Source organism: Erinaceus europaeus, chromosome 16 (genome assembly GCF_950295315.1).
Source record: "Erinaceus europaeus chromosome 16, mEriEur2.1, whole genome shotgun sequence".
Lineage (NCBI taxonomy): Eukaryota > Metazoa > Chordata > Mammalia > Eulipotyphla > Erinaceidae > Erinaceus > Erinaceus europaeus.
Genome location: NC_080177.1, coordinates 30,499,808 through 30,518,533, shown reverse-complemented (window position 1 = coordinate 30,518,533; position 18,726 = coordinate 30,499,808). Strand labels below are relative to the sequence as shown.

Genomic DNA, 18,726 nt, shown 5'->3' with positions numbered 1-18,726 from the left:
TACAATGAACAACTTCATGCCACTGAGCTAGAGAACTAGAAAAAATGGGCACATTCTTAGGATTACTCAAGCCTCCAAGACTAAACCAAGTGGAAACAAACACCTGGGGAGACCACTTACAAACATGGAAACTGAAATAAAAATAAAAATTCTCCCCTAATTCAAAAGTCCAGAACAAGATTGTTTTTCTAATGAGTTGGACCCAACCTTCAAAAATGACGATTACCTATTCATTCTAAACTTACCACATTGACAATGAAGGAATACTCCCACTTTCTTGGAAGCTAAAGTTACTCTGATTCAACATAACATTAACTGAATCCAACTTAATATTTAAAAAAAATTGTACAACATGACCAAGTGGAACTTATCTCAATGATAGAGGGATGATTTCACACACTCAACTCAATTTTATTCACCATGTCAACAAAAGAAAATACAGGGGAAGCACAAAGCAGAACTGAACTTGGACTGGGTTTGGTGTGTTGTATCAAAGTAAAGGGCTCTGTGGGGTGGGGGGTGGGGAGCTTTTAGATCCTAGTGCATGACGGTGAGTTAGTTAGAATGTCTTGCACAATAAAACAGACCCCTTTGTGGGCCCTCATACGACCTTACCCTCAACTTGGATCAACAGCAGTAGAGAATGTTCCATCCTCTGAATCGATGATGGACAACGTAGTCTATGCTACACCTGAGGAAGATGGGTCCTGATATTGGGACAGCTTGGAATGTTCCTACTCATGACCACAGAATGTGACATCAGATCTACAGGGATGCAGAGGTCACATAGGCTCCTAAGATGAATAGGGGCCACAGATCACATCAAATCAATGTGGTGTACAGTCAACAATATTTATACACCTTTCCCATATTTGGGAGATATTCTCTTCCCTGATCCAGCTTTCTAGTCCTTTCTCCAGCCATGACATCACCTCCCCAGACAATAACTAGGATCCACCTGCATATCAGATTTCAGGCTCAGGGAAAAAAAAAAAGCACCAGTATAGCCACAGGGCCTTTGGAATATAAAAAATATGCCTACTAGCTATCTACAGAATGGAGACCCCCAACTCTTCATCTGTACTACTCCAGCCTTTAGGTTCATGATTAGTCAACAACTTGTTTGGCTTTTCAGTCACCAGGTTCCAGATGCTAGAATGATGCCAACCAGAGTTCCCTGGACAGACAACCCCACCAATCTGTCCTGGAGCTCCGATTCCCCAGAACCCCGCTCAACTAGGGAAGGAGAGAGACAGACTGGGAGTATGGATCAACCGTCAACGCCCATTTTCATCCGGGAAGCAATTACAGACCTTCCACCCTCTGCACCCCATAATAACCTTGAGTCCATACTCCCAGAGGGTTAAAAAAGAGGAAAGCTATTAGAGGATAGGATGAAATACTGACTTCTGGTGGTGGGAATTGTGTGGAGTTGTAACCCTCTTATCCTATGGTTTTGTCAGTGTTTCCTTTTTATAAATAAGAAAAAAAAAAGAATGTCTTGCAAAAAACATAAATGTAACACATATACCTGTACTTACTGTTTTCTATAAACCATATATGCCCAATAAAAATCACAAATATGTATTTCTTAAAAAAAAGATACAAAAATTATATGATCACATCAATAAATGCAGAGAACGTTTTGGACAAGATTCAGCATCCATTTATGACTGAAAAAAAAAACTAAGTAAGAATAGAAGGAATGTACATCACTTAGCAAAGACAATATATAACTAACCTGCAGCCAATATCATACTTAGTGGTGAGATACTGAGAGCTCCCATTCAGGTCAGAAACAAGACAAGAATGAGTATGCTCCCATACCTATGGACATCTAATCTTTGACAAGGGGGCCCAAAGGATTAAATGGAAAAAGGAGGCTCTCTTGAATAAATGGTGCTGGGAAAACTGGGTTGTAACATGCAGAAGAATGAAATTGAACCACTTTATCTCACCAGAAACAAAAATCAACTCCAAATGGATCAAAGACCTAGATGTCAGACCAGAAACAATCAAATACCTAGAGGAAAACATTGGTAAAACAGTTTCCCACGTACACATCAAGGACATCTTTGATGAATCAAACCCAATTGCAAGGAAGACTAAAGCAGAAACAAACCAATGGGACTACATCAAATTGAAAAGTTTCTGCAAATCCAAAGAAACAAACAAAGAGACCCCTCACAGAATGGGAGAAGATCTTCACATGCCAGACATCAGATAAGAAACTAATCACCAAAATATATAAAGAGCTCAGCAAACTTAGCACCAAAAAAGTAAATGACCCCATCCAAAAATGGGCAGAGGATATGAACAAAACATTCACTACAGAGGAGATACAAAAGGCTAACAAACATATGAAAAACTGCTCTAGGTCACTGATTGTCAGAGAAATGCAAATTAAGACAACACTAAGATACCACCTCACTCCTGTAAGAATGGCATACATCAAAAAGGGCAGCAGCAACAAATGCTGGAGAGGTTGTGGGGACAGAGGAACCCTTTTACATTGCTGGTGGGAATGTAAATTGGTACAGCCTCTGTGGAGAGCAGTCTGGAAAACTCTCACAAGGCTAGACATGGATCTTCCATATGATCCATTAATTCCTCTCCTGGGGTTATACCCCAAGGACTCCATAACACCCAACCAAAAAGAGGTGTGTACTCCTATGTTCATAGCAGCACAATTCATAATAGCTAAAACCTGGAAGCAACCCAGGTGCCCAACAACAGATGAGTGGCTGAGAAAGCGGTGGTATATATACACAATGGAATACTATGCAGCTATCAAGAACAATGAACCCACCTTCTCTGACCCATCTTGGACAGAGCTAGAAGGAATTATGTTAAGTGAGCTAAGTCAGAAAGATAAAGATGAGTATGTGATGATCCCACTCATCAACAGAAGTTGAGTAAGAAGATCTGAAAGGGAAACTAAAAGCAGGACCTGATAAAATTGTAAGTAGGGCACCAAAGTAAAAACCCTGTGGTGAGGGGTAGACATGCAGCTTCCTGGGCCAGTGGGGGGTGGGAGTGGGTGGGAGGGATAGGTCACAGTCTTTTGGTGGTGGGAATGGTGTTTATGTACACTCCTAGCAAAATGTAGACATATAAATCACTAGTTAATTAATATGAGAGGGGGAAAATCAATTATATGTCTCAAAACACAAACTGAATCTTTTTAATATATAGGCTGTGTATTTGATATGTGGACTCTCTCAAAAGCCTAGACCAAGTAGATCAGAAGCATCCAATAGCACAGCTATATACAAGATACTGGGTACTGTACAGCAAACCCTAACAAAAGGACTTTTCAAAGTTAACCCAATTACCAATTAATGTGATGATAACATTAACTATCGATTGTCTTTTGGAACCCTAAGACAGCAGGAACCTCACATCTCCACTATAGAGCCCCTACTTCCCCCAGTCCTGGAACCCTTGGATAGGGCCCACTTTCCCGTATGCATCTCCCAATCCAAACCAAATAATATTGCATCCGCCAATCACAACCTAACCAACGCAACGATTGCCACCTCAACATGCTTTACCTCAGACTGTATCCAGAGACTTCACGTGTGGAATGACAACCCTTCAGCTTCATTACTCGGGTGAGACCTTTCCTTTTATAGTACACTCTAATTTCATCTCAGGTAGTTCACTTTCTAACAAAGTCCCATAACCTAGATATACACCAGTTTCTGTGAGAGAGAGCTTATGTGCACACGTATCCATAAACTACTGCAAAATATATACCTGAAAGCAGAAGTGAACTAGAGTTTTCAGTGAGTACCTCCCTAACACTTCCTCTCCACTATTCCAAGCTTGGGATCCATGACTGCTCAACAAATTGTTTGGCTTCGTATGTTAACTCTCTTTGCAATTACCAGGTTCCAGATGCCACCAGGATGCTGGCCAGTCTTCCCTGGATTGAAACCCCACCAATGTATCCTGGAGCTCAGCTTCCCCAGTGACACACCTTACTAGGGAAAGAGAGAGGCAGACTGGGAGTATGGACCGACCAGTCAACGCCCATATTCAGCGGGGAAGCAATTACAGAAGCCTGACCTTCTACCTTCTGCAACCCTCAAGGACCCTGGGTCCATGCTCCCAGAGGGCTAGAGAATGGGAAAGCTATCATGGGAGGGGGTGGGTTATGCAGATTGGGTGGTAGGAATTGTGTGGAGTTGTACCCCTCCTACCTTATGTTTTTGTTCATTAATCCTTTCTTAAATAAAAAATTTAAAAAAAAAGATTACAAATTAGGAAATAAATAAAAATGTTACCATTTGAATATTGCATCATAATACATGTAGGAAGCCATAAATTATCCATTAAAATGCTTAGAGACAATAAGTCAATATAGTATAGGGCAGAACACAGAAATTAATGGCATTTTTTAAGGGCATGCAGTGAAGTAGGAGAGGAATTCAAGATAATCTCATTATGCAATAAGTATGACATATATACACTAATAATAACATAATTCTATGGATTACATTTTAAGATTATAATCACTACTGTAATATTATAGTCTCATTTGTAATAGCATGAAATAATTAGGTATGTAGAAATAAAGTTAACAAAAGGAGTCAATGACTTATACATCAAATACTGTAAGCAACCGCTAAAGGAAATAGTTGAAGACATGAGAAACTGGCAAAATATTCTAGACGCTGGGTAGGTGTCTCTTTGTTTCTCTTCCTCTATACCCCACTTCTCTCTTGATATCTGGCTATATCTATCAAATAAATTTTAAAGACAATAAAAAATTTAAAAAGGAGATGCACTAACACCTATCTTGGAGAAGTGTGACATACCTCTGGGATAACAATAATCTACAAGCCAACATTCCATCAATAAAATGACACTGAAGCTGCAAAAATGAAGAAAACAAGGGGCAATCCAAAGTAAAACTTTAATAAACTTATGCTCACTTTTAGTAAATCCAAGAATATTAAAGAGGGTGGGAGGGCACGGTTATAAGTAGAATGAGTGTCTAGGTTTCTATAGTGGAGGGACACAGCACTTTGGTGCTGAGTGAGGGATGCTGACTCATATTTAGAAGATACATGAAATTTTATCACTGCAACAACAGCTTTGTAACCAGAGGTGGTGGCATACCTGTTTGAGCACACAGGTTGTAACATGTTCAAGCCCCTGGTCGCTACCTGCAGGGGGAAAGATTCAGGAGGGGAAGCAAGGCTGCAAGTGTCTCTTTTTCTGTCTCTTTATTTTTCCCTTCTCTTTCAATTTCTCTCTTGTCTCTATCCTAAATAAATACATAAAATTAAAAAAAAAAGAGAGAGAGAGAGAGACAGTCTAGGAGTATGGATTGACCTGTCAATGCCCATGTTCAGTGGAGAAGCAATTACAGAAGCCAGACCCTCCACCTTCTGCATCCCATAATGATCCTGGGTCCATACTACCAGAGGAATAAAGAATAGGGAAGCTAACAAGGGAAGGGATTGGATACAGAGTTCTGGGTGTGGGAATTGTGTGGAATTGTACCCCTCTTATCCTATAGTCTTATAAATATTTCCATTTTATAAATTAAAAATTAAAAAAAATAAAATAAAATGTGACAAAGGGTATGAACTGAAAAAAACACCATTTTCTCAACTGAACTAAAAATTAAAAAAAAAAATATATATATATATGACATGGATACATATATATCAGTCTTCATGTCCTAATATTTTTGCAAATTGTTATTACAATTTAATTATTCCAAAGTTAAGCTGTCAAAAATTAGAAGAGAAAGAAGAATGGAGATTAATGAATAGTCATCAAACATTAGGAAGCACACTGATAAGCAACTATTTTGCGCTCCCTTTTTCACAAAAACTTGAAGTCATCTTGAGTGTAAACAAAACAAAATAATTGTTTTATTTTTGAAAATATGTATTGTAAGCCAGAAAGCTCTGAAGACATGTAACCCTAATTATAGCCACAAAGAGAGTCACAAAATGAAACTGTATGGCAATTTACAATTCTGCCAATTGTATATTAACAACCATTAGGAAAAAACCCTTCAGACAGGCTCCAGGGCCTTTGGGCACATTAAGGTTTGCAATGAAAATAGAACCTATAAGCACTGACAATACAAGGATGAGTATCTGGGCCCCACGATCCTCCTACAAAAGATGCTACTAGAGTCTACAGTCTTCTCCAGTCACCTCTCTTCAACACCTCACCACCACTAAAGTCCCCAAAGCTTTTCTCTATGTCTTTCCTGACTCAGTGAGGACAGTGTGGGTCTTCGTAATGTAGGCAACCCTGCCAAATGCCTGCTGCCTCTGAAAATCCTAATTGTCACTACTATCCACTAATTTTCCAGTTACCTACCAAATATTAGCATTTTCCTTTAACTTAAGAGATCACTTCCCTGAAAAATGCTTAAAAATCACAGATCATCAGAGAAATGCAAGTAAAGACAACAAGGAGATTCCACTTTACACCTGCAAAGATGTTAGCAATTATGAAGTTATCTCCTGTGCCTCATTTTTTTTTTTTTTTGATGGGGCTTGAAGGAGGCTTGTTAGGCAGATAAACCAAAAGGAGGATAAATATCAGATAATATCACTTCTAGGTGGAACTTAAGAAATGAGAACACAAAGGAAAAGACTAAGTAAAACTTGGACTGGGTGAGGTATATTGCACCAAACCCAAGAATTCTAAGGGAAGAGGTGAAGGAAGATGGCGAGGGCTTTGAGTTTCTGGTGCATGATGGTGGAAAAGGATCAAATTTGGGTATGACAGTGTTTCATAGACTCCTATTATGAGATGAGAAACAACCTATATGTCAACAACTAAACTGTAAACAACCTGCCCACTAAAATAATAAAAAGAGTGAGATAACTTCTTATCAAAACTTCTGTTGTCTAACAGATAAGTGGTTAAGTTTCAGTCTATATACACAATGGATACTACTCAACTACTAAAAATGCTGAATTCACTTTCTCCACCTCATCTTGTATGAAGCTTGAAGGAATCATGTTAAGTGAGATAAGCCAGGAAGTGAAGGATAAATATGGATGGGATGATTCCACTCATAGACAGAAGTTGTAAAAATAAGAACAGAAGGGAAAACACAAAGCAGAACTGGACTGGGTTGACATATTACACAAAATACTGGGTTCAGGTCCTAGAACATGATGGCAGAGGAGAACCTAGAGGGGGTTCAATTGTTATGTGGAAAATTGAGAAATGTTACATATGTCCAAACTACTGTATTCTACTCTTAGCTGTAAATCACAAATCCACTGTCCCCCCAAAAGAACTTCTGTTGTCTCAAGAAAAATCTACCATTTGGCTAAAACACAGTGAGTTAGAACTCCAAGGAAATTAAAAAAGAAGAGGAGGTGCTAGAGAATTGTGACTATAATAATCTGAGTCATAAAAGCCAAAAGGTGAAAAGTTTCTGAAGCCCAAGTTTTTTGTGAAGGACGAACAAAAAGTTCACACTCAAAGAAATAAAATGTGACAGGTATAAGATGAAGCTGGTCTGATACCTAGAGCCCTTGTGTTCATTTTCCCTGTGTCACTGGGCAAAACCAGCTACCATTTTATTTCAAAATAAAAAAGAAAATATACTTTGTCCATCTCACTGAGCAAATGATTGCTGTTTAGCAGACCCAGCCCAGAGGCACTGCACTCAGGGCTTTCTCCAGCCTTTACTAAAAAGATGTTTCCCAGGGGAAGCGGTAAGGAAGAAAATGGAGCAAAGCAAATGACAATGAGTACACAGTTCAGGCAATTTATCATGAAGGTACTCACTTTACCATAGTATGTTATGTTCATGTCTATTCACCCACCCACTATTGACACAAACATGCAGGTAAAGAAAATACACCGTGTCGAGTTTGTGTTTTCTCCTATTCTTTCAGCAAATAAAAATGGTTGTAGTATATACACGCTTCATTTCATCACAAAGGATTGTTCTGGTGAAATGTACACTTTTGATGAAGGATGATATATTACTCCTTTATACTACAGTGAATAAAGCCGAACAAATACTAAGTAGCATTAAACAAACCCATCATGCTGATTCTATAGTGCTTTATTATTATCATTTTTGCAAAATTAAAGGTAGTTCCTAGAAGAAATCTACTCATAACTGTATATTTCTAAACAGCTAGGAAAAGTTTTACAAATAATAGTTCCTGAACCATTTTCTATAATACAAATTTTACAGAATATATTTTCCTATCAAGGGTCAATGCTTCTCAATAATACTCTATTCCGTCGTTTTCAAGTTACTGTTCGGTTCATTTGAGAGTTAGATTTTGCTTTGCAGCTGTTAAAAATACAGTAGTCAGTCCATTTGTTGTTGAAAATAAGTGGCACACAAGCTGTAGTAGTAGTTAACCATGTTAACTAAAAAAATTCAATAGTTTATAAATTGAGCTCATTTACTTGTGAAACACAAGGCATGAAAACTTTGATCAGAATGGAGCTGACATCTTGCAATTCTGACATGTTTTACTTGAGGAAAAACAAGATATGATTATTTGATTTTGTTGTTGTTTCCTTTAAAAGTTATATGAATCACATGAACTTTCTGGAGATAATTGAACAGGATATGATCTAACCGGTTATTTAGCAATTTTTACAAAGAACATACATATTATATTGCTATCAAGTATATCTATGAATTTGTCTCATTAAATGTCACTGCTTTTTTATTAGTATGTCCATTCACCAGGCCTCTGAATTTTAAAACAAATTTCCTACTGACCAAATAATTTTCCTGGTTTGTGAATATGTAAAGTCAGCAATGCAAACCTAAATTCACTTGCATTGTGATTAGCCCCGTATAACAAACAAAATTTATTTGTTCCTTCATCACTTTCAGTTTACTAGATACTGTGGTGAAGCAGAATAACTTAAAGATAATCTCTACTCAAACCTTAGCTAATTTACTAACTAGCTAATTTACTTGCATTTTGCTTACTTCCTAAGCAAAGAATCGAACTGGACAGATTATTATCCCTGTGAGACCAACACTGTAGGTTACTACTCTGACACTCATTCCACAAATTATTTGTATTTTCACTCTTCCCAACATGAAGGATACCTGAAACCTTAGACTATGATCAGCTCCGCAGAAAAGGTACTGTCCTACTGTTATCAAAGTAAGTAGAATAGAATCCTCATACAGCTCAGACTGACCAATACTGAGGTTCCCTGATGAAACCACATTGCTAATTTTCACTAAGATTCATCATTCCATTAGTGGCCTCATTTCCAAAGTTAGCAAAGTGAAGGGAATTTCTCTTAATAAACCCGAGAAAGCAAAATCTCTAAAACTGTTATGTGTTTGCTACTACATTAGAAAAGTTCACAGTACCTAAAATAGCCACCACCTCATCATCCTGGATGACTTCCAAGGATCCTGACACCACAAAGCAGAGGGCATCCACACTTTCTCCAGCATGGTAAATGAGGTCTCCGGGTGCACAGTGAATAGTTTGGAACTCTACTGCCAAGGCGCGCAGACACCCATCGCTGGCCAATCGAAAAGCAGGATGTTCATTAAAAACCTTTCGGTTTAGATGGACACATATATCAGCTCTCATGTCCTTGGGACAGATGGACAGAACCTGAAGAAAGTGAGAGATGAATAAATGTGATGAGAGAGGGACCATGGTGGGGGTGGTAAGCCAATAAATATCTACTGACTATAACAAGGTCTATAGATACTTTCCTAGATGGCTGGAAAGGGTTAACAAGAAACAATTCTGCTATCAAGGTTCTACCCTTACAAAAAACACAATCATAAGGTGATCAGAATCACAAAATAATATATAATTTCACAAAAACCCAACTAAAATAGGGCATTGACAGTCATTTAATCCAGCCTCTGCTTTAGATTTTTTTTATAACTACATGAAAATTCAGAATAATGGACATCACTCCATATTGGTGTAGTAAGAAAAATAATAAATAAAAAAACAGGGGCCAGGCAGTGGCACATCTGGTTAAGTGTGCACATTACAAAGTAAAAAAGCAACCTTGAGGGGGCTAGGTAGTGGTGCACCAGGTTAAGCACAAGGACCCGCACAAGGATCCAGATTTGAGCCCCTGGCTCCCCACCTACAGGAGGGTCCACAAGTGGTACAGCAGGTCTGAAGGTATGTCTCTGTCTCTCCCCCTCTTTACCTCCCCATTCTCTCTCAATTTCCGTCTGTCATATCCAATAAAAAATGGAAAAAAATGGCCTCCCGGGGCAGTGGATTCATAGTGCTAGCACCTAGCCCCAGCAATAACCCTGGAGGAAAAAACATAAATAAATAAAATAAAATAAAATAGCACCCTTGAAAAATGAGATGCTGGCTTCACTTGGAGTTATTTTAATTTTGCAATTTAATCTGTCTCTATATGTGAGGACCTGGGTTCAAGCCCTAAGTCCCCACTTGCAGAGGGAAAGCTTCACAAACAGCAGAGCAGTGCTGCAATTGACTCCTCTTTCCCTCTCCTCTTTCAAAGGAAGGAGTTCTTTCTCTGCCTCTTATTTTCTATTAAAATAGAAAGAAAAAGAAAAATAGCCATGTGTGTTGGTAGAACTGTGTAGTCATTAAGCCTCAGTGATAACTCTGGTGGCACATACACACACACACACACACACACACACACACACACACAAAAAGAATGGACCTTATCATCATATTAATTAACGTATCACCAAGCATGTTATGATTATTGAAATAAAGTCAGTATCAATATCACCTACTTGTAAGATGCATGTGAAAACTCAGAATCCTTTCTCTCAACCCCTTTGGCAAACCATTTCTTACAATCAGAAACATCATTGATAGAATTTCAGTATATTAAGCTGAGGTCTATTTTGATTTCTCCCCATTAAGTTATACCACATATTTAATACAATATAGTTTTCCTTCATGTACAAATTGCATTTTAGCCTTTATAAAATTATCTAGGCCTTGTAAGGACTTCCCACTCTCCAAAGGGAAGCTGGGTAGTCTGAATTTGTCACTTGAAGAAAACAGTTCCTGAAATGAGCATAGCCTAGAACGATCACAGCTATGACCATGGACTTCAAGCTCAGACTGATAAGGACTTGGATATCATACAGGCTCCTGTGCTAAATATGAATAGAAAATGGTTCTCAGATCAGATCAAAATGGTAAATAGTCAATTGTATTTATATGTTTTATCCAGGTTTAGGAGCTAGTCTCTGCCCTAATCCAGCCTTCTAGTCCTGTTTTCGACTCTGCCACCATCTTCCCAGAATACATTTTTAGTCCACTTTCAGATTAGCTATCAGGCTCAAGCAAAAATTACCAGTCATGTTCCCCTAGGAACATACCCAAAATAGAATTCCTAGCTTCCTACCACCCTAAATCGCTATTCTCACTTGCTATGTTTCCTACCTTCTGGTTCTTGTTTCTTTCTTTTTTTTTTTTTTTCTTGGTGTGCCACTGCCCAGGCCTCTGTTTTTTCTTTTTCTTTTTAAATTTCTTTATTAGGGGATAAATGTTTTATAGTCGACAGTAAATACAATAGTTTGTACATGCATAACAATTCTAAACTTTCCACATAACAACACAACCCCCACTAGGTCCTCTGTCATCCTTTCCTAGGATTTGTACTCCCCCCCCACCACCACCACCCCAGAGTCTTTTACTTTGGTGCAGTTCAGGTTCTACTTGTGCTTTCTTTTCTGATCTTGTTTTTCAACTTCTGCCTGAGAGTGAGATCAGAGTGGTTCTTGTTCCTTAAAACATTTTGTTGGGGCAGTAAATTAGCAGGTTAAGCGCACATTCCCTGAAGCGCAGTCGGTGAAGCAGGTCTGCAGGTGTCTATCTTTCTCTCCCCCTCTTTCCATTTCTCTCTGTCCTATCCAACAATAATGACACCGCCAACAACAACAATGGCTACAACAACAATAAAATAACAACAAGGGCAACAAAAGGGGAAAAAAAAAACTTTTGTCCTGCTTCATATCACTGCCTTTCAGCTATCCACAATTCCATCTTGACTTCCCTGGGCAGATGACCTCACCCAGTATGTCCTGAAGTCTCACCTCTTCAGAGCCCTACCACATTAAAGAAAAACAGAAACAGGCTGGGGGTATGAGTCAACTTGCCAATGCCCATATTAGCCTTTAGCAACTTGTAACAGCATAGGTTGTTCATAGTACTTATTTAATGTTACTGTGGCTGATGTCCTTGAAACTAGGATACACAAACACTGTTTTTGTCTTGGAGGAGATAAACAGGAAGTAGGCAGGTAAAGAGATAATTAAAATATAATGAGAAAAGTGCCATGATATGGTATGTCATTATTTATATATAATTTAAATTTAACATTGGTTTTTAATATGAAAATTTAGGATTCTATTTTCCCATAGAGATACATATACCCACATAGCCCTAAGACTCAAGACACCTATCACCAAAGTTCTAAGCCTATTATACCTAACAAAACCTTCTACTTCAATACTCCCCCATCCATTCCTTTCAGTAACTCTGTTTTCCCAGGGTCTTAAAGTCAGGTTAGCTGTTAAATATTCTAGTTTGCTTTAGTTATTTTTTTATATGTAGCATAAAAGATTGGCCTTAAGAGGACACAGGTCTGAGTTTAAATCTATCATGTACTATCTCTGTAACCTATGGCAAATTGTTTAACTTAACCTCATCTGTAAAAATGGAATGACAGTGTTTATTTCATAATTTTTGCAATATGTAAATGAACAGGCTTAGCTTTACATACATTAGTGGATAAAGAAAATGTCACTTTCTCTACTGAAAGTGAGTATTCCTATGAACTGTTTTGCTGTACTGGTTTCTACAAAAAAAAATTTCCCTGGTTTCTTTTTTCATTTTCCACTCTATTCCAAATTGTGTGTTTTGGCTATTTATTGACTTTCTGGGTAGAACTAAGACAGTGTGTCAGCATAAATCTTAAAATATTTCAAAAATTAGTTAATTTCAGTATATTTCCCAGGTTGAAAATTAAATAAGTGCTAGAAAGAAACAAGAAAAGTACTTTTAAAATAATTATATGTATGCATAAACAGCATATCAGATAACTTAATGAAAAATACACCATTTTATCTCTATTCCATCCACCTCACAGGATTTTTATTAACTTTGGTAAAAGTCACTTTACATCCTTTAATTAATTCTTTCAGGGTTCATAGTGCAAATGAAATCTCGTAGTGTTAGCAATGTTCTGTTTAGTAGCATATCTAAAAGATAACTGCCATAACTATTAGTTAAAGTTTGTCTTTCCTTTTTATCTTAAGTACATCTTTTCTTTTATCCCCCTTAAGTCCATCTTATTACTATTATTTTTAAATTAATCTTTCCTTTTTCAGTTTCATTTCACTTATGCCACTAACTTATTCATTATTATGACTGATATTATACTCTGTACTAAACTCCAGAAGTCATAAAGTTACAAGTATTGAAATATACTAAAATCACAGTGGTAGACTTCTTCCTCATTCTTGTAAATTATGTGCTTTGTAGAGTGTATTTATTATGAAACCAGCATTATTTTTGTACATGTGTGCATTAAAATTGTCTTAGACAAGGGAAATCTCATTTATGATAAAATTATCATTCAAGGTAATTCTCACACCAGGTATACTGGTCCTAATGTCAAAGTACTTAGGCTTGAATATCATAGCTGATCTCTTTTGCATAGCTTGCTGGTAGATAACTTATGAAATTATAATTAAGGTTAAAGTGATTTTTATTAGGTTCCAGGGTTGACAATTTCCTCTTCACATTGGGAGAGGTAATGATTAGATTTTGATCCTTTAACAATATATTTTGGAAGAAATATGAGTATTTGAAATCATTCTTTGAATTCTGTAAATCACCCCTCAACCAATTAGAATGTCATAGTTTGAAAAGGGAAACATTTTAAACTTATGTATGATATTAGTTCCATTAAACCCAAGACCAAGAAGAGGTATTATAATACTTTCTTTAGACTACAAAGCCCTAACTTCAACACATTAAAGCATAGATTATGATGTGATTATGCTGATTTCTGAAAGTTATCAGGTGACTTTCTTCTTAGCAGGTAAAGCTGAAATACAATATATATATATTTATGTATATATATATATATATATATATATATATATCTTTTAGAAGACAGGTTCCTTCAATCTGACATTCCACTTTCAATATTTTTACTTATCAAACTTGCCAAGTTTCTCAAAACACTTTACATTTGCACATGCTGTTGTTTTTTACTGTGATTTTGACTGTGATAGTGATTCTCTTTGTGTGGTCACCTCTAATTCATACATCAAAATAGGGTATCCTTCTATTTGGTATAAATCATACAATTTATACATACAAGATATAAAAGTACTCTTAAACCAGTGAGATAACTCAGTGGGTATGGGTGACCTGCTTTGTCATGCTCATGGCCCAGGTTTGAGCCCCACCACCATATGGGAGGTGCTATGATACCAAAGTTCTAGTGTGGTGTCTTTCCTTCTCTCATTCTGTCTCTATGAATGAAAAACCATCCTTGGAGCAGTGAAATCATGCATACTTAAGGTTCTTGGGGAAAAAAAAAAAACTGATCTTACAGAATTTAGTAATACTAAATTTAGTAAATAATTTAGGTTAAAAGCATCAGAAATGTAAGGACTTCAGCCTAAAGGTTTCAAACTTTCATTTCCAGCAATTAAACATCTCTTACTGGTTGATAAGAGTTCACACATTAGCATATAGTGTGAGAACCCAGAGTCAAGCACAGTTTCACTGATCACAGCCACTTTTTCTGTTCAGACAAACACCACAATACCTGAGCATCCTCCAATGCCACAGCACCTTCCATATGACTTCAGGGTTCAACCTAGGTCACATGAATGTCAACACAGGCAACCTACCCAGTGAACGATCTCTCTGCCTCCTCTAGTCCTTTCCCCCATTATTTTTTGTCCACTATGATATCAGTAATGCCATAAAATCTTACAAAAAGTTTTAGTCAGAAGCCTAGAAGTTAAGTCAAGATTATCTAAGGAATTCCTTGACTAGAGAGTAGCAAACAGTTTCATTCTCTAATTCATTCTTTGAACATACTTACAAATGTATTTAACAACCCTTATTAGAATTATAAAATAACCTTAAGAGCAAAATATACCTACTGTAACACATACATATGTCACTTTCATAAAACTTGAATATATAGTTTTTATTTCAATATTTTATTTCTTTTTTATCTTTATTTATTGGATAGAGACAGTTAGAAATTGAGCATAGGAGAGGTAGAGAGGACAAGAGACAGAGAGACACCACAATCCTGCATCAGTACTCACAAAGCTTTCCTCCTGCAGGTGGGGACTTGGGGCTCGGACCTGGGTCCTTGCACACTGTAACATGTGCACTCAACCAAGTGTGCCAACACACCAGCCTTTATTTTATTTCTGTATTCTATATTTATTTCAGTATATTATAATCACTGTCCATGTCATGAAATATTTGTTTAGAAATATAATTTAAAGCACTCTATGTTATCCTATAACATGATAGCAACACAAGTGACTTAACTATTACATTGGAAGTGGATACTAAGAATTTTAGCTTTTTCTTGCTCAAATCATATTACAACAATGCATACCCTATAGCTGGATCTGACTGTCTACAGATAAATTTTTCAGAAGTAAAATTAGCAGGTAGAATGGAATATAAGAATATTTGGGGGGTTGGGCAGTATCGCAGCAGGTTAAGCACACGTAGCGCAAAGCACAAGGACCAGCATTCAAGCCCCTGACTCCCCACCTGCAGGGGAGTCACTTCACAGGCTGTGAAGCAGGTCTGCAGGTGTCTTTCCCCCTCTCTGTCTTCCCCTCCTCTCTCCATTTCTCTCTGTCCTATCCAACAACAAACGACAACAATAACAATAATAACCACAACAAGGGCAACAAAAGGGGGGAAAATGGCCTCCAGGAGCAGTGGATTCATGGTGCAGGCACTGAGACCCAGCAATAACCCTGGAGTCAAAAAAAAAAAAAAAAGAAGAATATTTTAAAATTCTTGCCAAATTGCCTCCCCCCCCCAAAAATAAATCACACCCTTCATGAAAATATCTTACATGCTTTAACAACTTCCCTCTGAAATTTTCTAATTACATTTGGAAAAGAAAATTTCACCTGAAACAAAAGTAGAAACATACAATGAATGTAATGATGTCAGAAAGTTGGAGAGTCTTAGTCTTAGCTGAGATACCCTTTTTACCACCACTCCTTAGTTTACTGACCATTAACTTTTAATCAGTATATAGCAGATTTATAATGTGCAAATGAGGACAATGGGGATCACTGAGCTCCGTTTTTAGTATGAGTATTAATATTTGCATTATTTTAGTTAGAGCACTGTTCATCTCTGCTTTATGGTGGTACTGGAGAGACAGCACTTGAGGCCTCAGAGGCTCATGTAGTAAAATGATTTTTCAAAATAATTATGCTACCTCACTATCCCAGAAAATCAACTCCAAATGCTGATAGGTTGCAGACTATTGATAAATAATACTCAGTCTTGATTCTTGCTCCAAAATAAATAAATCTTGCTGGGCAGGGGAGACAGTATACTGCTTATGCAAAAAGATTTTCATGAACCAGGTGGTGGTGCACCTTGTTAAACACACATGTTACAATCCACAAAGATCCAGATTCAAACTTCTGGTTCCCACCTGCATGGGGGAAGCATTTTGAATGGTGAAGCAGTGCCACATGTTTCTCTATGTCCTTCTCCATCTCTAACTCCCCCTTCCTCTCAATTTCTACTGTCTCTATCCAAAGCATCATCATTAGCCAGAGCAAAGCAGTGCTCTAGCCTGTGTGTGTGTGTGTGTTTCTCTCTCATTTAAACAAAATGTATTTAATAATAAATCTCACATTTAAATAAAATATATTTAATAATAAACCTATAAAATAGAAATAGATAAATAAAATCTTACTCTAAAATAAGTAAATAAATAAAACATTCTGTCGGTTATTTATAAAACCCTCTATAGGGAAAAATATAGTGTAAGCAATTTTTAATAATTTTTAAGTGAGGATGACACCCACTTTTTAAAACAAAGAAATAAATATATTCATGACATTTTTATAAACATTGTAGGCTACCTTGGGCAGTCTTCAAAAGTCCTGTTTTCTTTAATTCAATTGAGTTATGCACTGCTAATTAATCTCTCCTGTCCAAATAAGTTTTAAGGTAGTGAAAGTCAATAGAACAAATCAGATAAGTTACATGTGTAATATATATATATATATATATATATATATATATATATATATATAATTATTTTATTTAGTAAGCCTTTCTTGTTATTGATGTCATTGTTAGGTAGGACAGAGAAAAATGGAGAGAGGAGAGGAAGACAGAGAGAGGGAGAGAAAGATAGACACCTGCATACCTGCTTTACCGCCTGTGAAGAGACACCCCTGCAGATAGGGAGCCGGGGGCTCGAACCGGGATCTTTACACCAGTCCTTGTGCTATGTGAGCTTAACCTTCTGTGCTACCGCCCGACTCCATACATAATATATTTTGGTAATCCTTCCTGGGACTGAGGAACTCAAAATACTGCCAACTAGAGAGGCAGGCTTCTCTACAGGAATGCAATTATTTTATCTTTTAAACTATAACCAGAGAGTCATGAAAAAACAAGGGAAAACAGGTTTTAGTCTTTCAATTTCTGGGGGTGGGGAGATGGAATATCAAAACCTCCAAGGAATTAACTCAGAGACCATGTAATAAAAAAATAACCAGAACAATTTAACTTCCATTTTTTTAAGTAAAAGGTCATATTTAAAGCAGGAGGAGATTGTTATGATCAGTGAGAGATTATAGGTTAAAACCCATGGAATTTAATTTCACATATAAACTGAGGCTTGAGACTATGGATCTGATGGGCCTAGACCTCTAATAGAGTCCTCTCTCCACCATCATTGGTTATCTCCATGAGGAACAGGATCACGGACCTACCTGTGGGCTTCGAAAGGACTTTGCTCACAATTTGGAATGGCAATGCTAGGGACTGTGCTGCTACTCTCCGAAGGGAAGCTGGGTCAACATACTCTGCTACTCCAGGAAAACAGGTCCTGAAATGAGTGCAGCCTAGAATGTTCCTAGCTATAACCATGGAATGTGAGCTCATACCTACAGGGATGCAGAGGTTATACAGTCTCCTGTGTTGAATATGGGTCCCAGATCAGATCTACGAGGTTTACAGTTAATGGTATTTATATACTTTTCCAATATTTGGAAGTTTCTCTCTGCCCTGAACCAGCTTTCTAGTCCTATTTACAACTCTGATACCACCTTCCCAGGCAATACTTTCAGTCCACCTGCATAATAGCTGCTGGAATCAGGCAAAAATCACTAGTCACGGGCCCCTTGCAAATATACCTAAAATAGACTTCCTAGCTTTTTCCAAAATGGAGAGCCCAAATCTCATCTTCTCTATTCTTACCACTAGAATCCTGACTATTAAACAACTTGTTCTACTTTATATCTTAATGCTTTTTCAGCTACCAAATTGCAGATGCTACCATGAAGCCAACCTGGCTTCCTTGGCCAGACAGCCTCTCCAATGTGTACTGGAGCCTCACCACTCCAGAGCCCTACTCAACTAGGGAAAGACAGAAACAGGCTGGGAGTATGGATCAGCCTGCCAATGCCCACCTGGGGTTGGGGGAAGCAATTGCAGAAGCCAGACCTTCCAC

General features: G+C 37.4%; 1 protein-coding gene across 1 annotated transcript in view; it reads right to left on the bottom strand.

The window, feature by feature from the left end:
- Nucleotides 1-18,726, bottom strand: part of KCNH5 (potassium voltage-gated channel subfamily H member 5) — a 447,738-nt gene that overhangs the window by 124,003 nt on the left and 305,009 nt on the right. Inside the window, exon 9 of the mRNA XM_007530917.3 lies at nt 9,356-9,608. Within this exon, the coding sequence (XP_007530979.1) occupies nt 9,356-9,608 (253 nt within the window). The remainder of the gene's footprint in view (nt 1-9,355; nt 9,609-18,726) is intronic.